Here is a 12,282-nt window from a genome sequence, read left to right as displayed (position 1 = left end):
TAAGTTTTCTTCTAAATCATTTCTAAGGAGGAAATGCCTTGCACATAAGAAGCGTTCAATAAATGCTTTTGAATGAACCACATCCAAACCCTTGAGAAGCTGATCGCCTTGTAACCTTCTCTGGGGGAAATTATCTTCATTTGCAAAGCCATCCCTTTAGCTTATGTTTAGGGGCTGGAAATATTCACGTTAAGTATTTTATGGCAAGGATGACATAGCATTTGAAAGCAAATTTTCTGCAAGAAAGCTTGGTTTAAATTGAGCTTTGACTCCTAAACCCTACTATTCTTAATTTATTTATATTGTACAATTTGATGTTCTCATCCCCAAAATGGATTGAATAAAACTAGTAAAAACTCACAATGACTAATTCACTCAACACTTACTGTATACTACATGCGTACATGGTACTAATTGCTTTACGTATGTTATGTCTAATGGGATTTAATAGCAAATGGTTGTGCTGCAATGCCCAGTACATCAAGAAAAAAAGAACTGACACACTAAATGGAACCAAGAAAGCACTAAGTAGTCTTGATCTCCCTTCCTTGATACTGTCCCAGAACCACTTATATTAAAGGCAAATGGTAGCACAGATAAAAATCTGTATCATACATTATACATATGAATTTTCTATTTAAAGAAACGTTGAGTTTTCATACCTCTATTCACACACAGGTATACTGGGGGGCTGGTTCCAGACCACCATAATAAAACAGATATTAAAGTAAATAAAATCACATACATTTTGTTGTTTTCAAATGCAAATAAGACTTATGTTATAATCTTATGAAGTATAAAATAGCACGGTCTTATGGTCTTAAAATATACATAGCTTAATTAGCAAATACTTTATTGCTAAAAATGTGAACCTTCATCCAGTCACGAGGATCTTGCCTTGATATAGACACCTACTGACTGGCCACCGATGGTAACTGTTGATGGTTGCGGTGGTTGTGGCAATTTCTTAAAATAAGACCCAAATGAAGTTTACATCATTGATTTAGTCTTACTTCCAAACAAAGATTTCCCTGCAGCATGAGATTTGTAGCAACAAATTCTTGGTTTTTATTTCAGCAATGCTCACAGCATCTTCACCAGAAGGAGATTTCATGTCCAGAATTGACTATGTTCATCTTTAAGAAGTAACTCTTCATCCATTAAATCTTGATCAAAAAATTGCACCAATTCAGTAACATCTTTAGGCTTCACTTTTCATTCTAGTTCTTTTGCTACGTCCGCCACATCTGACATTACTTCCTCTACTGAATTCTTAAACCTTTTAACCTTTTGAAGGTTAGAATCAACTTCTTTCAAACTCCCGATAATGTTGATATTTTGACCTCTTTCCGTGATTTACAAATATTCTTAGTGGAATCTAGAATGTGAATCCCTTCCAGAAGTTTTCGATTTACATTGTCCAGATCCATCAGAGGAATCACTATCTGTGGCAGCTATGGCCTTGCAAAATGTATTTCTTAAACAGTAAGACTAGAAAGCCATCCACTGATCCCTGGCTTGCAGAATGGATATTGTGTTAGCAGCCATGAAAGCAACATTAATCAGGCCAGCACTGCGACATAGTAGGTTAATCATCCTCCTTTGGTGCTGGCATCCCATATGGGCACTGCAGGTTAAAGTTCTGGCTGCTCCACTTAGATCCAGCTCCCTGCTGATGGCCTGAGAAAGCAGTGGAGGATGACATAAGTGCTTTGGCCCCTGGACCCATGTGGGAGACCTGGAGGAAGCTCCTGGCTCCTGGCTTTGGATCTGCCCAGCTCCAGCCATAACAGCCATTTGGGAAGTAAACCAGAGGATGGAACACCCCTCCCTGTCTCTCTCTCTGTAACTCTGTCAAGTAAATAAATAAACCTTCCAAAAAAATTAATCTTGTGTATCTCCACCAGAGCTTTCGGTCACCAGGTACATTATGAATGGGCAATAAAATATGGAAAAAATCTTTTTTTCTTAGCAGATCTTATGGGCTTAAAATATTCAATAAACCACATTGCAAAAAGATGTGCTGTCACCCAAGCTGTTATTCCACTTAAGGAACACAGGCAGAGTGAATTTGGTCTAATTCCTAGGAGCCCTAGGGTGTTCAGAACGATAAATGAGCATTGGCTTCAACTTGAAGTCACTATCTGCACAAGCCCCTAACAAGGCAGTCAGCTTTTCTTTTGAAGCCAGCCAAGGACTTCTCCTCCGCAGATGACATCTTGCAATATAAAGTGATTTTGTCCATACTGAAAATCTGCTGTTTAGTGTAGTAATCTTAACCAGGTCTTCTAGATAACTTGCTGCATTCTAGCCACCTTGCATTTGCTATTACGGATTTGGTTTCTTTCCATAAACCTCCTGAACCAACCTTTCCAGCTTCCAACCTCTGTTCTGCCACTTCCTTGTTTCTCTCAGCATTCATAGAATTGAAGAGAGCCAGGGCCTCATTCTGGCATAGGCTTTTGCTTTAGGGAATGCTGTGGCTGATTTGATCTTCTATTCAGACCACTAACACTTTCTTCAAATCAGCAATAAGGCTATTTGCTTTATCATTTGTGTGTTCACTGCAGTAACATCCTGCACAAATTTTTAGTTTGCATTCACACTGGCTCACGGACACAGGAGGCCTAGCTTTTGGTCTATCTCAGCTTTCAACATGCCTTTGTCACTAAGTGTAATCATTTCTGGCTTTTGATTTAAAGTGAGGGACATGTGACTCTTCCTTTCACTTAAACACTTAGAGGCCACTGTAGGGTAATTAACAGGCTTAATTTTAATATTGCTGTGCCTCAGGGAATAGGGAGGCTGGAGGAAAGAGAGAAGGCTGAGAGCACTGGCCCATGGAGTGGTCACATACATTTATTGGCTAAGGTTCTCAGCTAACATGGGAGCATGTGGTAATTACAAGAGTAAAGATCACTTATCAGAGATCACCATCACAGGTATCATCACAACACAAAAATTTAAAATGAGACAGAATTACCTAAATGCAACCCTGACACAAAGTGAGCACGAAATGCAACATTGACACAAAGTGAGCACACACTGTTGGCAAATTGGCATGGATAGACTTGCCTGACTCAGGGTTGCCACAAACCTTCCATGTGTAAAAAAAAAGGCAACCAGCTGTGGAGCATAACAAAGTAGGATGTGGTAACAGGAGGTATGCCAGTAATTTCAAATCTTCAAATACTTAGTATCAAGAAAAAACACAGAACTAATATATTTTGCAACATTATTGTCAATAAGAAACAATTTCTAAAGTGCACTAAATGTTTTGTATGCATCAGGTTTCTATAGATGTTCCTTCTATTTCATTTCAAACTATTTTAAAACGTACACAGCAACATTTGTGATCCCAAGATGACCTGTGTACTTTTTTTTTTTAACACAATGCTTTAATGTCCTATGTAGTTTTTCTTTTCTTTTTTTTTCTTCATTTTGTTTGGGGGATAAACAGAGACAGACAGACTCAGAGATAGAGGGCTCTTCCTTCTACTGGTTCTCTCTCCAAATAACCACAATAGCCAAGGCTGGGTCTCCTTCATGGGTGGCATGACCCAAGTATTTGAGCCATCACCTGCCACCTCTCAGGGTATGCACCAGCAGGAAGCTAGAAGCAGAGCTGAGACAAAACAGTTGTTAAAGTGATGGTTTACCAGGGTGGGTGCTGCGGCATAGTGGGTAAAGCCACTGCCTGCAGTGCCGGTATCCTATATGGGCGCCAGTTCGAGTCTGGGCTGCTTCACTTCGGATCCAGCTCTCTGCTATGGCCTGGGAAAGCAGTAGAAGGTGGCCCAAGTCCGTGGGACCCTGTACCCATGTGGAAGACCTGGAAGAAGCTCCTGGCTCCTGGCTTCGGATCAGCTCAGCTCTGGCTGTTGCAGTCATTGAGGAAGTGAACCAGCGGAATGGAAGACTCTCTCTCTCGCTCTCGCTCTACCTCTTTTTTTAACTCTTTCAAATAAATAAATGAATCTTAAAAAACCTCTCTCCCTCTCTCTCTCTGCCTCTCCTTCTCTTTCTGTGTAACTCTGATTTTCAAATAAATAAAAAAAAATCTTTAAAAAAATAATAAAGTACTGGTTTACCAACAACAAAGATACATTTCTTTTCCCATGTGTTTCAAATTTACTTCATGACAAAATGCAATTTAAAGCCCCCTAAGTCTCCATCCTGAAACTTGCAGTAGCCTTGAATTAAAAGGTTATAGTTTCGGCCTGCGCCGCAGCTCATTCAGTTAATTCTCCGCCTGCAGCGCCGGCACCCCGGGTTCTGGTCCTGGTCGGGGTGCTGGATTATGTTCTGGTTGCTCCTCTTCCAGCCCAGCTCTCTGCTGTGGCCAGGGAAGGCAGTGGAGGATGGCCCAAGTGCTTGGACCCTGCACCTGCTTGGGAGACCAGGAGGAAGCACCTGGCTCCTGGCTTCGGATTGGCGCAGTGTGCCGGCCACAGCAGCCATTTGGGGGGTGAACCAAAAGGAGGAAGACCTTTCTCTCTGTCTGTCTCTCTCTCTCTCTCTCTCTCTCTCTCTCACTGTTTAACTCTGCCTGTCCAAAAAAAAAAAAAATTATAGTTTCATAGAAGTCTGAAGTTTTATATATTTTACCCTTAGGGATGTTTTATTTGCTTAAAAAAAGCAAAAATATGATTGTGTATCCTTCAAACTGATCCCTAAGTGCATGGACTAATTATTTTAACTCTTAGACATCTTCAGCAACCACTATGGAATACAGTAAATTGCAATGATTGCAGAGAGGTATTTATTCACAAGGACCATAAGACTGTGAGTAAAGCAATATTCTAATGGCCTAACATCATTCTCCTAAGGTCAGCAAACTGTTGTGCAAGCACCAATTGTGGCCTGCCAACAACTGCTGATAAAGTTTATTAGAGCACATCCCAGCTCATTTGTTAAAGTTTTCTCTATGGCTGCTCTCTGCAACAGCAGAGATGAGCAGTTGCCACAGAGATCATACAGCCCACAAAGCCAAAATAATCACTATCTGACCCAAACTATAAAGCCTTCTAAAACTCTGAAATAATTGTGGAAAGGCTGTTTACTTACTTCCAGAGCTCTGTTAACCTTTATTAAACAACAACAACAAAGTCATAAAGATTTGGTCTATACTTTGTTGACCTAGGGGGATTTGGTGAGGGGTCTGGAGTTAAGGGGAGACATCTTAACCTTTGCACCACAACAAGGAAAGTCACAGCTGACACCTCTACTGAGTAACCTGCAGAAAGGACACAGAATTTGTTGCAAGTGTTCAACATTTAGCTTCTGCATCTAAAATGCAGAAGGAAGTTGGCACGCATGATCTCTACATATTTTAATCTTGAATTACTTTAGCAAAACTACAAATGCAGACTTAGTCAGTGCACAACATAACAAATGTCTCATAGCACCTGCCTCAGAGGAGAGCAGGAAAGAAATACATTTTAGAAACATGGAACCCAAAATAGTTAAACAAAGGTGTATGGAACTTTCTTGTAGTATTCTTGAAACTTTTTGGATGTTTGAAATTTAAACAAAGTAAAAAAGGTATAAAATAGTTATAACAATTTTAAATGCTGGCACTTGAAAGGAAAAACTTTAGTTATCTTCTTCAACAAGCAAAATTAATGACACCTACCATAGTGCATCTGTAAAACATACAAAACCACACTCAGTTTGTCCACTGAATCAGGTATATCTGCAGCTGCAGAGAACCCTCTCATTACTTATTTATTTGAAAGGCAGAGTGGGAGTGAGAGAGTGAGAGTGAGAGAAAGAGATGGAAAGACCTTCCATCTAGTAGTTCACTTCCCAAATGCCTACCATTGCCAGGGTTGGGCCAGGCCAAAGACAGGAGCTAGGAACTCTATCTGGGTCTCCCATGTAGGTGACAGGAACCAAAGTACTTAAGCCATCAGCTACTGACTCCCAGGCATGTAAGGAGGAAGTTGGATCAGAAGCCAAAGAGGTGGGACTCAAACCAGCACTGGATATGGGATGTGGGCAGTAGCTTAACCGGCAGTGCCACAACACCTGCCCCCATATTTTACAATCTGAATTTACTTACTTTATGGGAAATGAGTTTTTAATAATTAAAGTGATGAAGACAAGTAAGACCCAAAGGACCAGTCATGGAGAGAGGGCTAAAGGCAAAGAGGAGTGATGAGGGAAAATACAGGGGGAAGGAATAATATGAATAAAGGAATCTAGTTAATCAGCAAACTGGATAGACATATTCCAAATGGCCACAAGCATAGCAGTCCCATCTGATCTTTTCTTTGGCAGAATAGGAAGCAGGCATATCTGAAACACCTGACTCTCATACAATATATGTATATTTCATATTTTATATATATAATCTATATACAATGGTTCTTCAAAAAGTGTGTAAGATGGAAAAAATAAACTTATTTTGGTGTAAAATTTTTTTTAAATCCATGTAGATGAGGGGTCTTCAAAGAGCTATGAAAAATGAATATTATGAAAAAACTAGAAAGATTTCAAACTCTTTTTTACAACTTAAAAAACTTCTGTTTTAATACCATTATCCAAAAACTTTCTGAAGTGACCTTGTACTCATATTGCAAAAAGAGGTAGGAGTCGGTTTATAAAATACAAACACCAAGCAAAAATTATGCTAACTGAAAAAGTGCCTAGAAAGCGACATACATTCATGTTGTTAAATATAGAAACGAACTGTAATGAGACTCATTATCCTCAGTTTCCAAGGATACCAGGATAAGCACCACTCCTAAACAGCAGAGGGCATAGAGTAATTTATATTCAGGGTCATCCCTGACTGACAGCAGATGTGGAGGGGGGACCAGGATAAATCCACTGCACTTGCTCTATTCTGTTTGTAACCTACCCCAATTCTCACACCTCAACCCCCACACTCTCTTTGGTCATAACCTTGGCCAAGGATTCCTAGGAGAAATCTGGAAAATCTGATTGTAAATAACAACTTCTAAGAGAAAAAGAATCCATAAAGAGGAGAGCTGTCTGAGATGCAATTAATGCTGGGAGTGGGGAGTGGGGGATGGTGTTCCCATTTGCTCTGTTTATGAAAATGAGCAGAGGCTGGTTTTTGTATGCCTGCCACCCTGGTCGCCATCTTTCCCAGCACCTAGAAAGAAGGTGTCCAGTTAAATTTTCCACCGCACCAAGGCCATGCGAAGCTTTTGCAGCTCAGCACCTCTGATTTGCCAGTCTCCAGAATCCAATTCATCTATAACTTGCTCTGTGGACTAGACTGTAGGATGTAGACCTTCCGTAATGATTATTTTTTTGTTTCCACAGCAATATAAACTTTAAAACAACTTCTGACAACAGAAGAGATAGTGCCTCTGAATCATTTATTTGTTTATTCAAGACCATTGACTGACTGCTTTCAACTTGGTAGGCACTGTGCCAGGCCAGGGACACCATAACAAGAAGTGACGGAAGACCTTATTTACAATCACCAGGTAAACAATCAATAACAGGCCACATCATTCAGGCAATTTAGTAAGACACATTAGCTCTCTTAGACAAATCGCCACCTACTAAAACACTGATGTGGATTTCATGTGTACTTCAGAGTTGTCTTAACTTACAAAAAGCACACAGATATATATTTATACATATACATCTCATATATATGATCCAGATACAACAGCAATTCTTCATTTATCTCCTTCTCCATCCTCACCTACTCCACACAGTCAGTACTCTTATGTAGTATCTCAAACAGGTGCAGAAAAGAAGAGTTCTCCCTGCCATCAACACCCCCCTCTCCCATGGACGTGAGACACTGTACTAGGCTAAGCTTCTTAACCTAATGTGATAATACAGGAGAATAAGCTGCCTATTTTGATGATAAAGACCTTCTAGAACTTCCCTCCTTTGTATCAGATATATTAACTGATACTGTTCACTGTTTTCAAGAGGTCAAAGGAATGAAACAATGATTCCAAACAGTTACATACTATTACAGTATACCTTAATCGATATTTTAATATTAAATACAAAAATACACATTCCTGTCTACATTTTAGATGGCTTGAACATCACATATATAGTTGCACTGTCATGAAGATGTCAGCACAATTCAATCTTTTATTTTTTAAAAAAGTCTCACTTCTTTGGATTAAAAGATTGTTTCAAAGTCTAATAAACACAGCAATAAAAGCAAATTTTAAAACTATAAAAATATGAAATGGAAAGTCTCACTTCTTTTAAAAATCATATCATTTATTAGTTTTGCATATTATTCTGACACTATTATTCACAAAAGGCAACATTTGGATGTAAGATGGCTTCAGACAAGATTATCTGAATTCTGAAGCTTTAAAAATGCTTATGTTATGAAGATTCAACTAAAGAGGCCCTTATTTAATCTTTTTCCTTGTCCCACTCAAGGCTGGTATTTGCTAACGGCCAGAACACAGACACTTTGTTAGGTGGAAGGCCAAAGAGAAAGCACTCAAGTCAGTGCAAAAAGGTCATCCTGTGCTGTCATGGTTTTTGTCTGGTTACCCAAACCAGCTGTCACCAAGCCAGCTTGACAGAAGCCAGCTTACATTAAGCAACAAAACTGTATTCCCTACTTGTACATAATCATTTTGCTGTGGTTGTGGTTAAATCTTCGGCATTCAAAGTACAGTACTCTCCATTCAGGAGTCTCGAACTTGGACCTCTGCCACGCAGCTCTCTGCATGTAAAAAAAGCCCGAAGATCAACCTCTTTTTTCACCGTCATTCTAACACCTAAATTCTTGTTTTGTATACTGCATGTGTCTTCCAAAACCCTCTCCCAGCGACTCACACACCCCCTCCACCCCTTTTCCACTAGAAAGTGCCCAATTGGCAATCTTCAAAAAGGCATCAAAACACACGCCTGGCCCTTGCCACAAATCTTTACAAAGTGGATTCAGGACCACCAGAGAGGGATTCAGCCCCGCCACCCGAGGCCGAGGCCGGCCTCCCCGGCGCGGGTCTGGCGCAGCTCGGATCCTGGGCCCAGCCGTGAGCGCTCCAGCCTTCAGCGCAGCGTCCCCGGCTCCACCTCTCGGCGGAGGCTACGGGCGGCGGAGCGCTCCGCCGTCCCGGGTGCCGTCCCGCTGGCCAGGGGGTGTGGCTGACTAGCGGCAGGCATGGGGGTGCGAGCGCGTGCCGTGGAGGTGACACTGTCACCTGCGAGTTGAGAGGCGAGGGCAAGGGGGTGCGCGGGGAAGCAGGCGGCTGGGAGGCTGGCTACGGCCGCGGGGCCGGCGGAGACGTGGAGAGAGGGCAGCGCCCCTGGGCGCCAGGAGTCTCCCGGGCAGGGCGAGTGGACACGCTGCTGAGCGCGCCGGGCCCCCCACGTCCCGGGACTGTCGCTGTCGGGCGAGTGGCGAGCGGGGTGCGGGGTGAGCCGGGGCTGCGGACAGGACGGCGCCCGCCCGCTCTCCGGCGCCGGGCCAAGCGCGGCACGCACTCACCTAGGCAGAGCTGGATGGCGTAGGCGTAGTAGGACCAGCCCAGGAGGAGGCTGATGAACACCACCGGGATCCAGTACAGCACCCGCCGGCACCGCCGCCTGACGCTGCCCGGGCCCGAGGGCGCCATCTTCCAGCCGCATCCACCTGCCCAGCTCTGCTGCCGCCGCCGCCGCCCGCGGGCCTGGCCTTGGGGCGGGCTGGCCGCGCCCGGCGCTCCCGGCGGGACCGGCCCGGGGGCGGCGGCTGGTTGCGCTGCGGCCACTGCCGCCGCCGTGGCGCTAAGTCCCCATCCCGCAGCCCCAGCCGGCGCCGCGGACCGCCCGGCTCCTCAGCCCAGCGGAGGCGGCAGCCGCGGGAGGAGGACGCGGAGGCGGCGGCTGGCGACTGCTCCGCCCCCGCCCAGCCCGCCCCCACGGCCGCCTCCCACGGCGCGGCCGGCTGCGAGGATTCGGGGCGGTCCCCGCGGCGCCCTTCCCCATCCGCGCGCCTCCCCACGCGGGACACCTCGGAGGCTCCCGAGTTGGGCGTGAAGACGCCCGCCTTTGGCCCAGGGTTCCGGGCAACCCGGAGGAAGTGGGGGCTGCGGGGCTGTTCGGCGGGGCCGGCTGCGAGTGGCAGATTGGGGACGAGGCGGTCGCTGCCGCCAGGCGCCCCAAGTCTGGACAGTTGCGTGGCTGGCACGGCCACACTTTGCGCAGAGTGGGGCGCGGGGCAGCGGCGCCGGCGAGAGCGCCTGAGCAGGCCCGGGCAGCGGGCCGTCTGCGCACGGGACCTTCACCTGCCCCGGGCCGGGAGGGAGCGGTTCGCCCTGCGCGTAAAAGCGCCACGAGAACATCTTTGGGCGCTGAAGCCAGTTGCACCTGTCTCCTGCTTGGAACATTCTCGCTGGAACTTGTGGGTGCAGGTACTGGGGAGGAGGGCGGCGGGGGCGGGGGCGGGGGCGGCTTCCCAGATCCGAGAAGCAGCTGCGTTGGGCGGCCGGGGAAGGCTACTTACTACAGGGATTTGGGGAAGGGAACGGAGACGCACCACCAAGAGGGGTTGCAGAGCTGTCTTCTGGCCTGGACGGTGCTGTGGAAGGATCGAGAAGCGGTCTGGATTGTGAATCCAGAGGCTGGTGGAGGTAGAACGCAAGTGCTTTGCTCTGGGCATTTTAACTCTTCTGCGAAGTTACTTAGTGGTTGTAAGAAAGCCGTCGGCGCCACCCCTCCCTGGAGCCCTGTGGTTCCTTCCGTTCGTTGCTGTACTGTTTTCTTTGGGTGGCAATTCCAAACCGGGATTCCAGAGCGGCTGCTGGAAACGCTGGAGCGGGTGCTGAGGGTCGGTACGCCAGACCTCTGGTTTTAGGACCGATGAAACGAGGAAGTACCAATGTTTCTGCGCCCAGATCCCCCTTGGTCGTTTACAGAATACCTGGTTCCTCAGGGACGCTTCAATCCGATGTGTGCATCTGAAGGATATTCATGATGACCACATATCCTGGGCCCAGTTTCGCTTAACGTCGGTGAATACGGATATGTACACCACACAGGCACTACAGGAAGTTACTGCATGTTTGTGTGCAGAAATGAAAATAAAGTACGGACTCACATGCGTGCAAAGAAATGAAGCTCTGTGTGCAGCCATCTCCTGGAGTGGATGTAACTGCAAACTAGTGCCTCCTGAGATAGCTGCTACCCTGGTCACACACACACACACACACACACCGAATCCCTTTTTTACTTCTGTTCAAAGTTACATAGAAAACGCCAGCCTGGTTGCTATGGATTTAAGTAACAGATGAGAACAGATCCGTTCCAGCTAATCTATTTTGCTGTAACAAATTATTGATTGGCATAAAAGTTAATGTCCCTGGAACCCTCAACTTGGGTGTGGATGTTGACCTTATTCTGCCGATCCAAAGAGACTAGAAACAAGAATTAAACGTCCCTACTAGGCCTGAAATATCTTCATGAAGATGAGCAAGTGAGTGTGGAGGTTGATGGAGACCAAAGAACAAAAAGTAAAGGGGCAAATTTCCTACGTCGGAACCTGGGGAGAAAGGCGAATTATGGCTCCTGAGGTACTAGGAGGTAGGAGGTCCGCTCTGCACCTCTGCTAACATTCGCACAGGGTTTTAACGTCAGGAATGGAATAGCATTGGACACTCTTTTTTCACTTTTGGAAGAATAGAAGGGTACTTCAAAAAATTTGTGGGAAATGGCATTAAAAGATGAGTTTATTTTGGTTCAAAAACATTTTGAAAGTCATGCATAATTGCGTGGAGGTGTAACATCTTCCAAGTAAGCTACATTTCTGTTGTACTTCCAAAATGTTATTTAACTGTTTACATTTGTAATAAACATTCGTGGAATATTTTCCTCCTTTTTGGCCATTTTAAGGGTGCTGCTATCACTGAGTTTTCCAAAGGTATTATTCTTACCTTAAAACAAAGGTGCAGCACAGGAAGATTCTCACAAGCCACACAGTGACAGGATTTATCTTTGCATAGTCTCTGATTAGACAGGTATATGCTTGCATGCACACGTGTAAGCTCTTTGGCTAGTGGCCAGTCTCTACATACCAGGCTGTGCTGAGAGTGGAAGGAGAACTTTGATTTTGGGAAACAGAAAACTTTTGGTCTTTTTTCCTTCCTTAGGACTGTACATTATCAGGAAAACAATGTGAAAGTCAAAGACAATTGAGAACCTTTGGTAGAGGCTCACTCTAGAGAAAAATGCAGAGCGTTGAATATTTTTAAATTTTTAATTACTTAATTTATTTGAAAGAGAGAGAGAGAGGTCCCATCCACTGATTCACTCCCTAAATGCCCACAGCAGCCAGGA

The 12,282-nt window shown here is 44.9% G+C and overlaps 1 protein-coding gene and 1 long non-coding RNA gene across 4 annotated transcripts in view; one reads left to right on the top strand and one right to left on the bottom strand.

Annotated features, from left to right (window-relative positions):
- ZDHHC2 (zinc finger DHHC-type palmitoyltransferase 2) overlaps positions 1–9,614 on the bottom strand; it is an 83,730-nt gene extending 74,116 nt beyond the window's left edge. For both annotated transcript variants that reach the window (XM_062213761.1, XM_062213762.1), the window contains exon 1: positions 9,458–9,614. In XM_062213761.1, coding sequence (XP_062069745.1) covers positions 9,458–9,584 — 127 coding nt within the window. In that variant the 5' untranslated portion in view covers positions 9,585–9,614. The remainder of the gene's footprint in view (positions 1–9,457) is intronic.
- Positions 9,615–10,216: 602 nt separating this feature from the next.
- The window catches only part of LOC133775422 (uncharacterized), a 48,217-nt gene continuing 46,151 nt past the window's right edge, over positions 10,217–12,282 (top strand). For both annotated transcript variants that reach the window (XR_009868244.1, XR_009868243.1), the window contains exon 1: positions 10,217–10,361. This is a non-coding gene — a long non-coding RNA (uncharacterized LOC133775422). The remainder of the gene's footprint in view (positions 10,362–12,282) is intronic.

Source organism: Lepus europaeus, chromosome 16, assembly GCF_033115175.1.
Source record: "Lepus europaeus isolate LE1 chromosome 16, mLepTim1.pri, whole genome shotgun sequence".
In the NCBI taxonomy this organism is placed as follows: domain Eukaryota; kingdom Metazoa; phylum Chordata; class Mammalia; order Lagomorpha; family Leporidae; genus Lepus; species Lepus europaeus.
The sequence above is the reverse complement of the archived record's forward strand: the minus strand, read 5'-3'. Positions and strand labels throughout refer to the sequence as shown.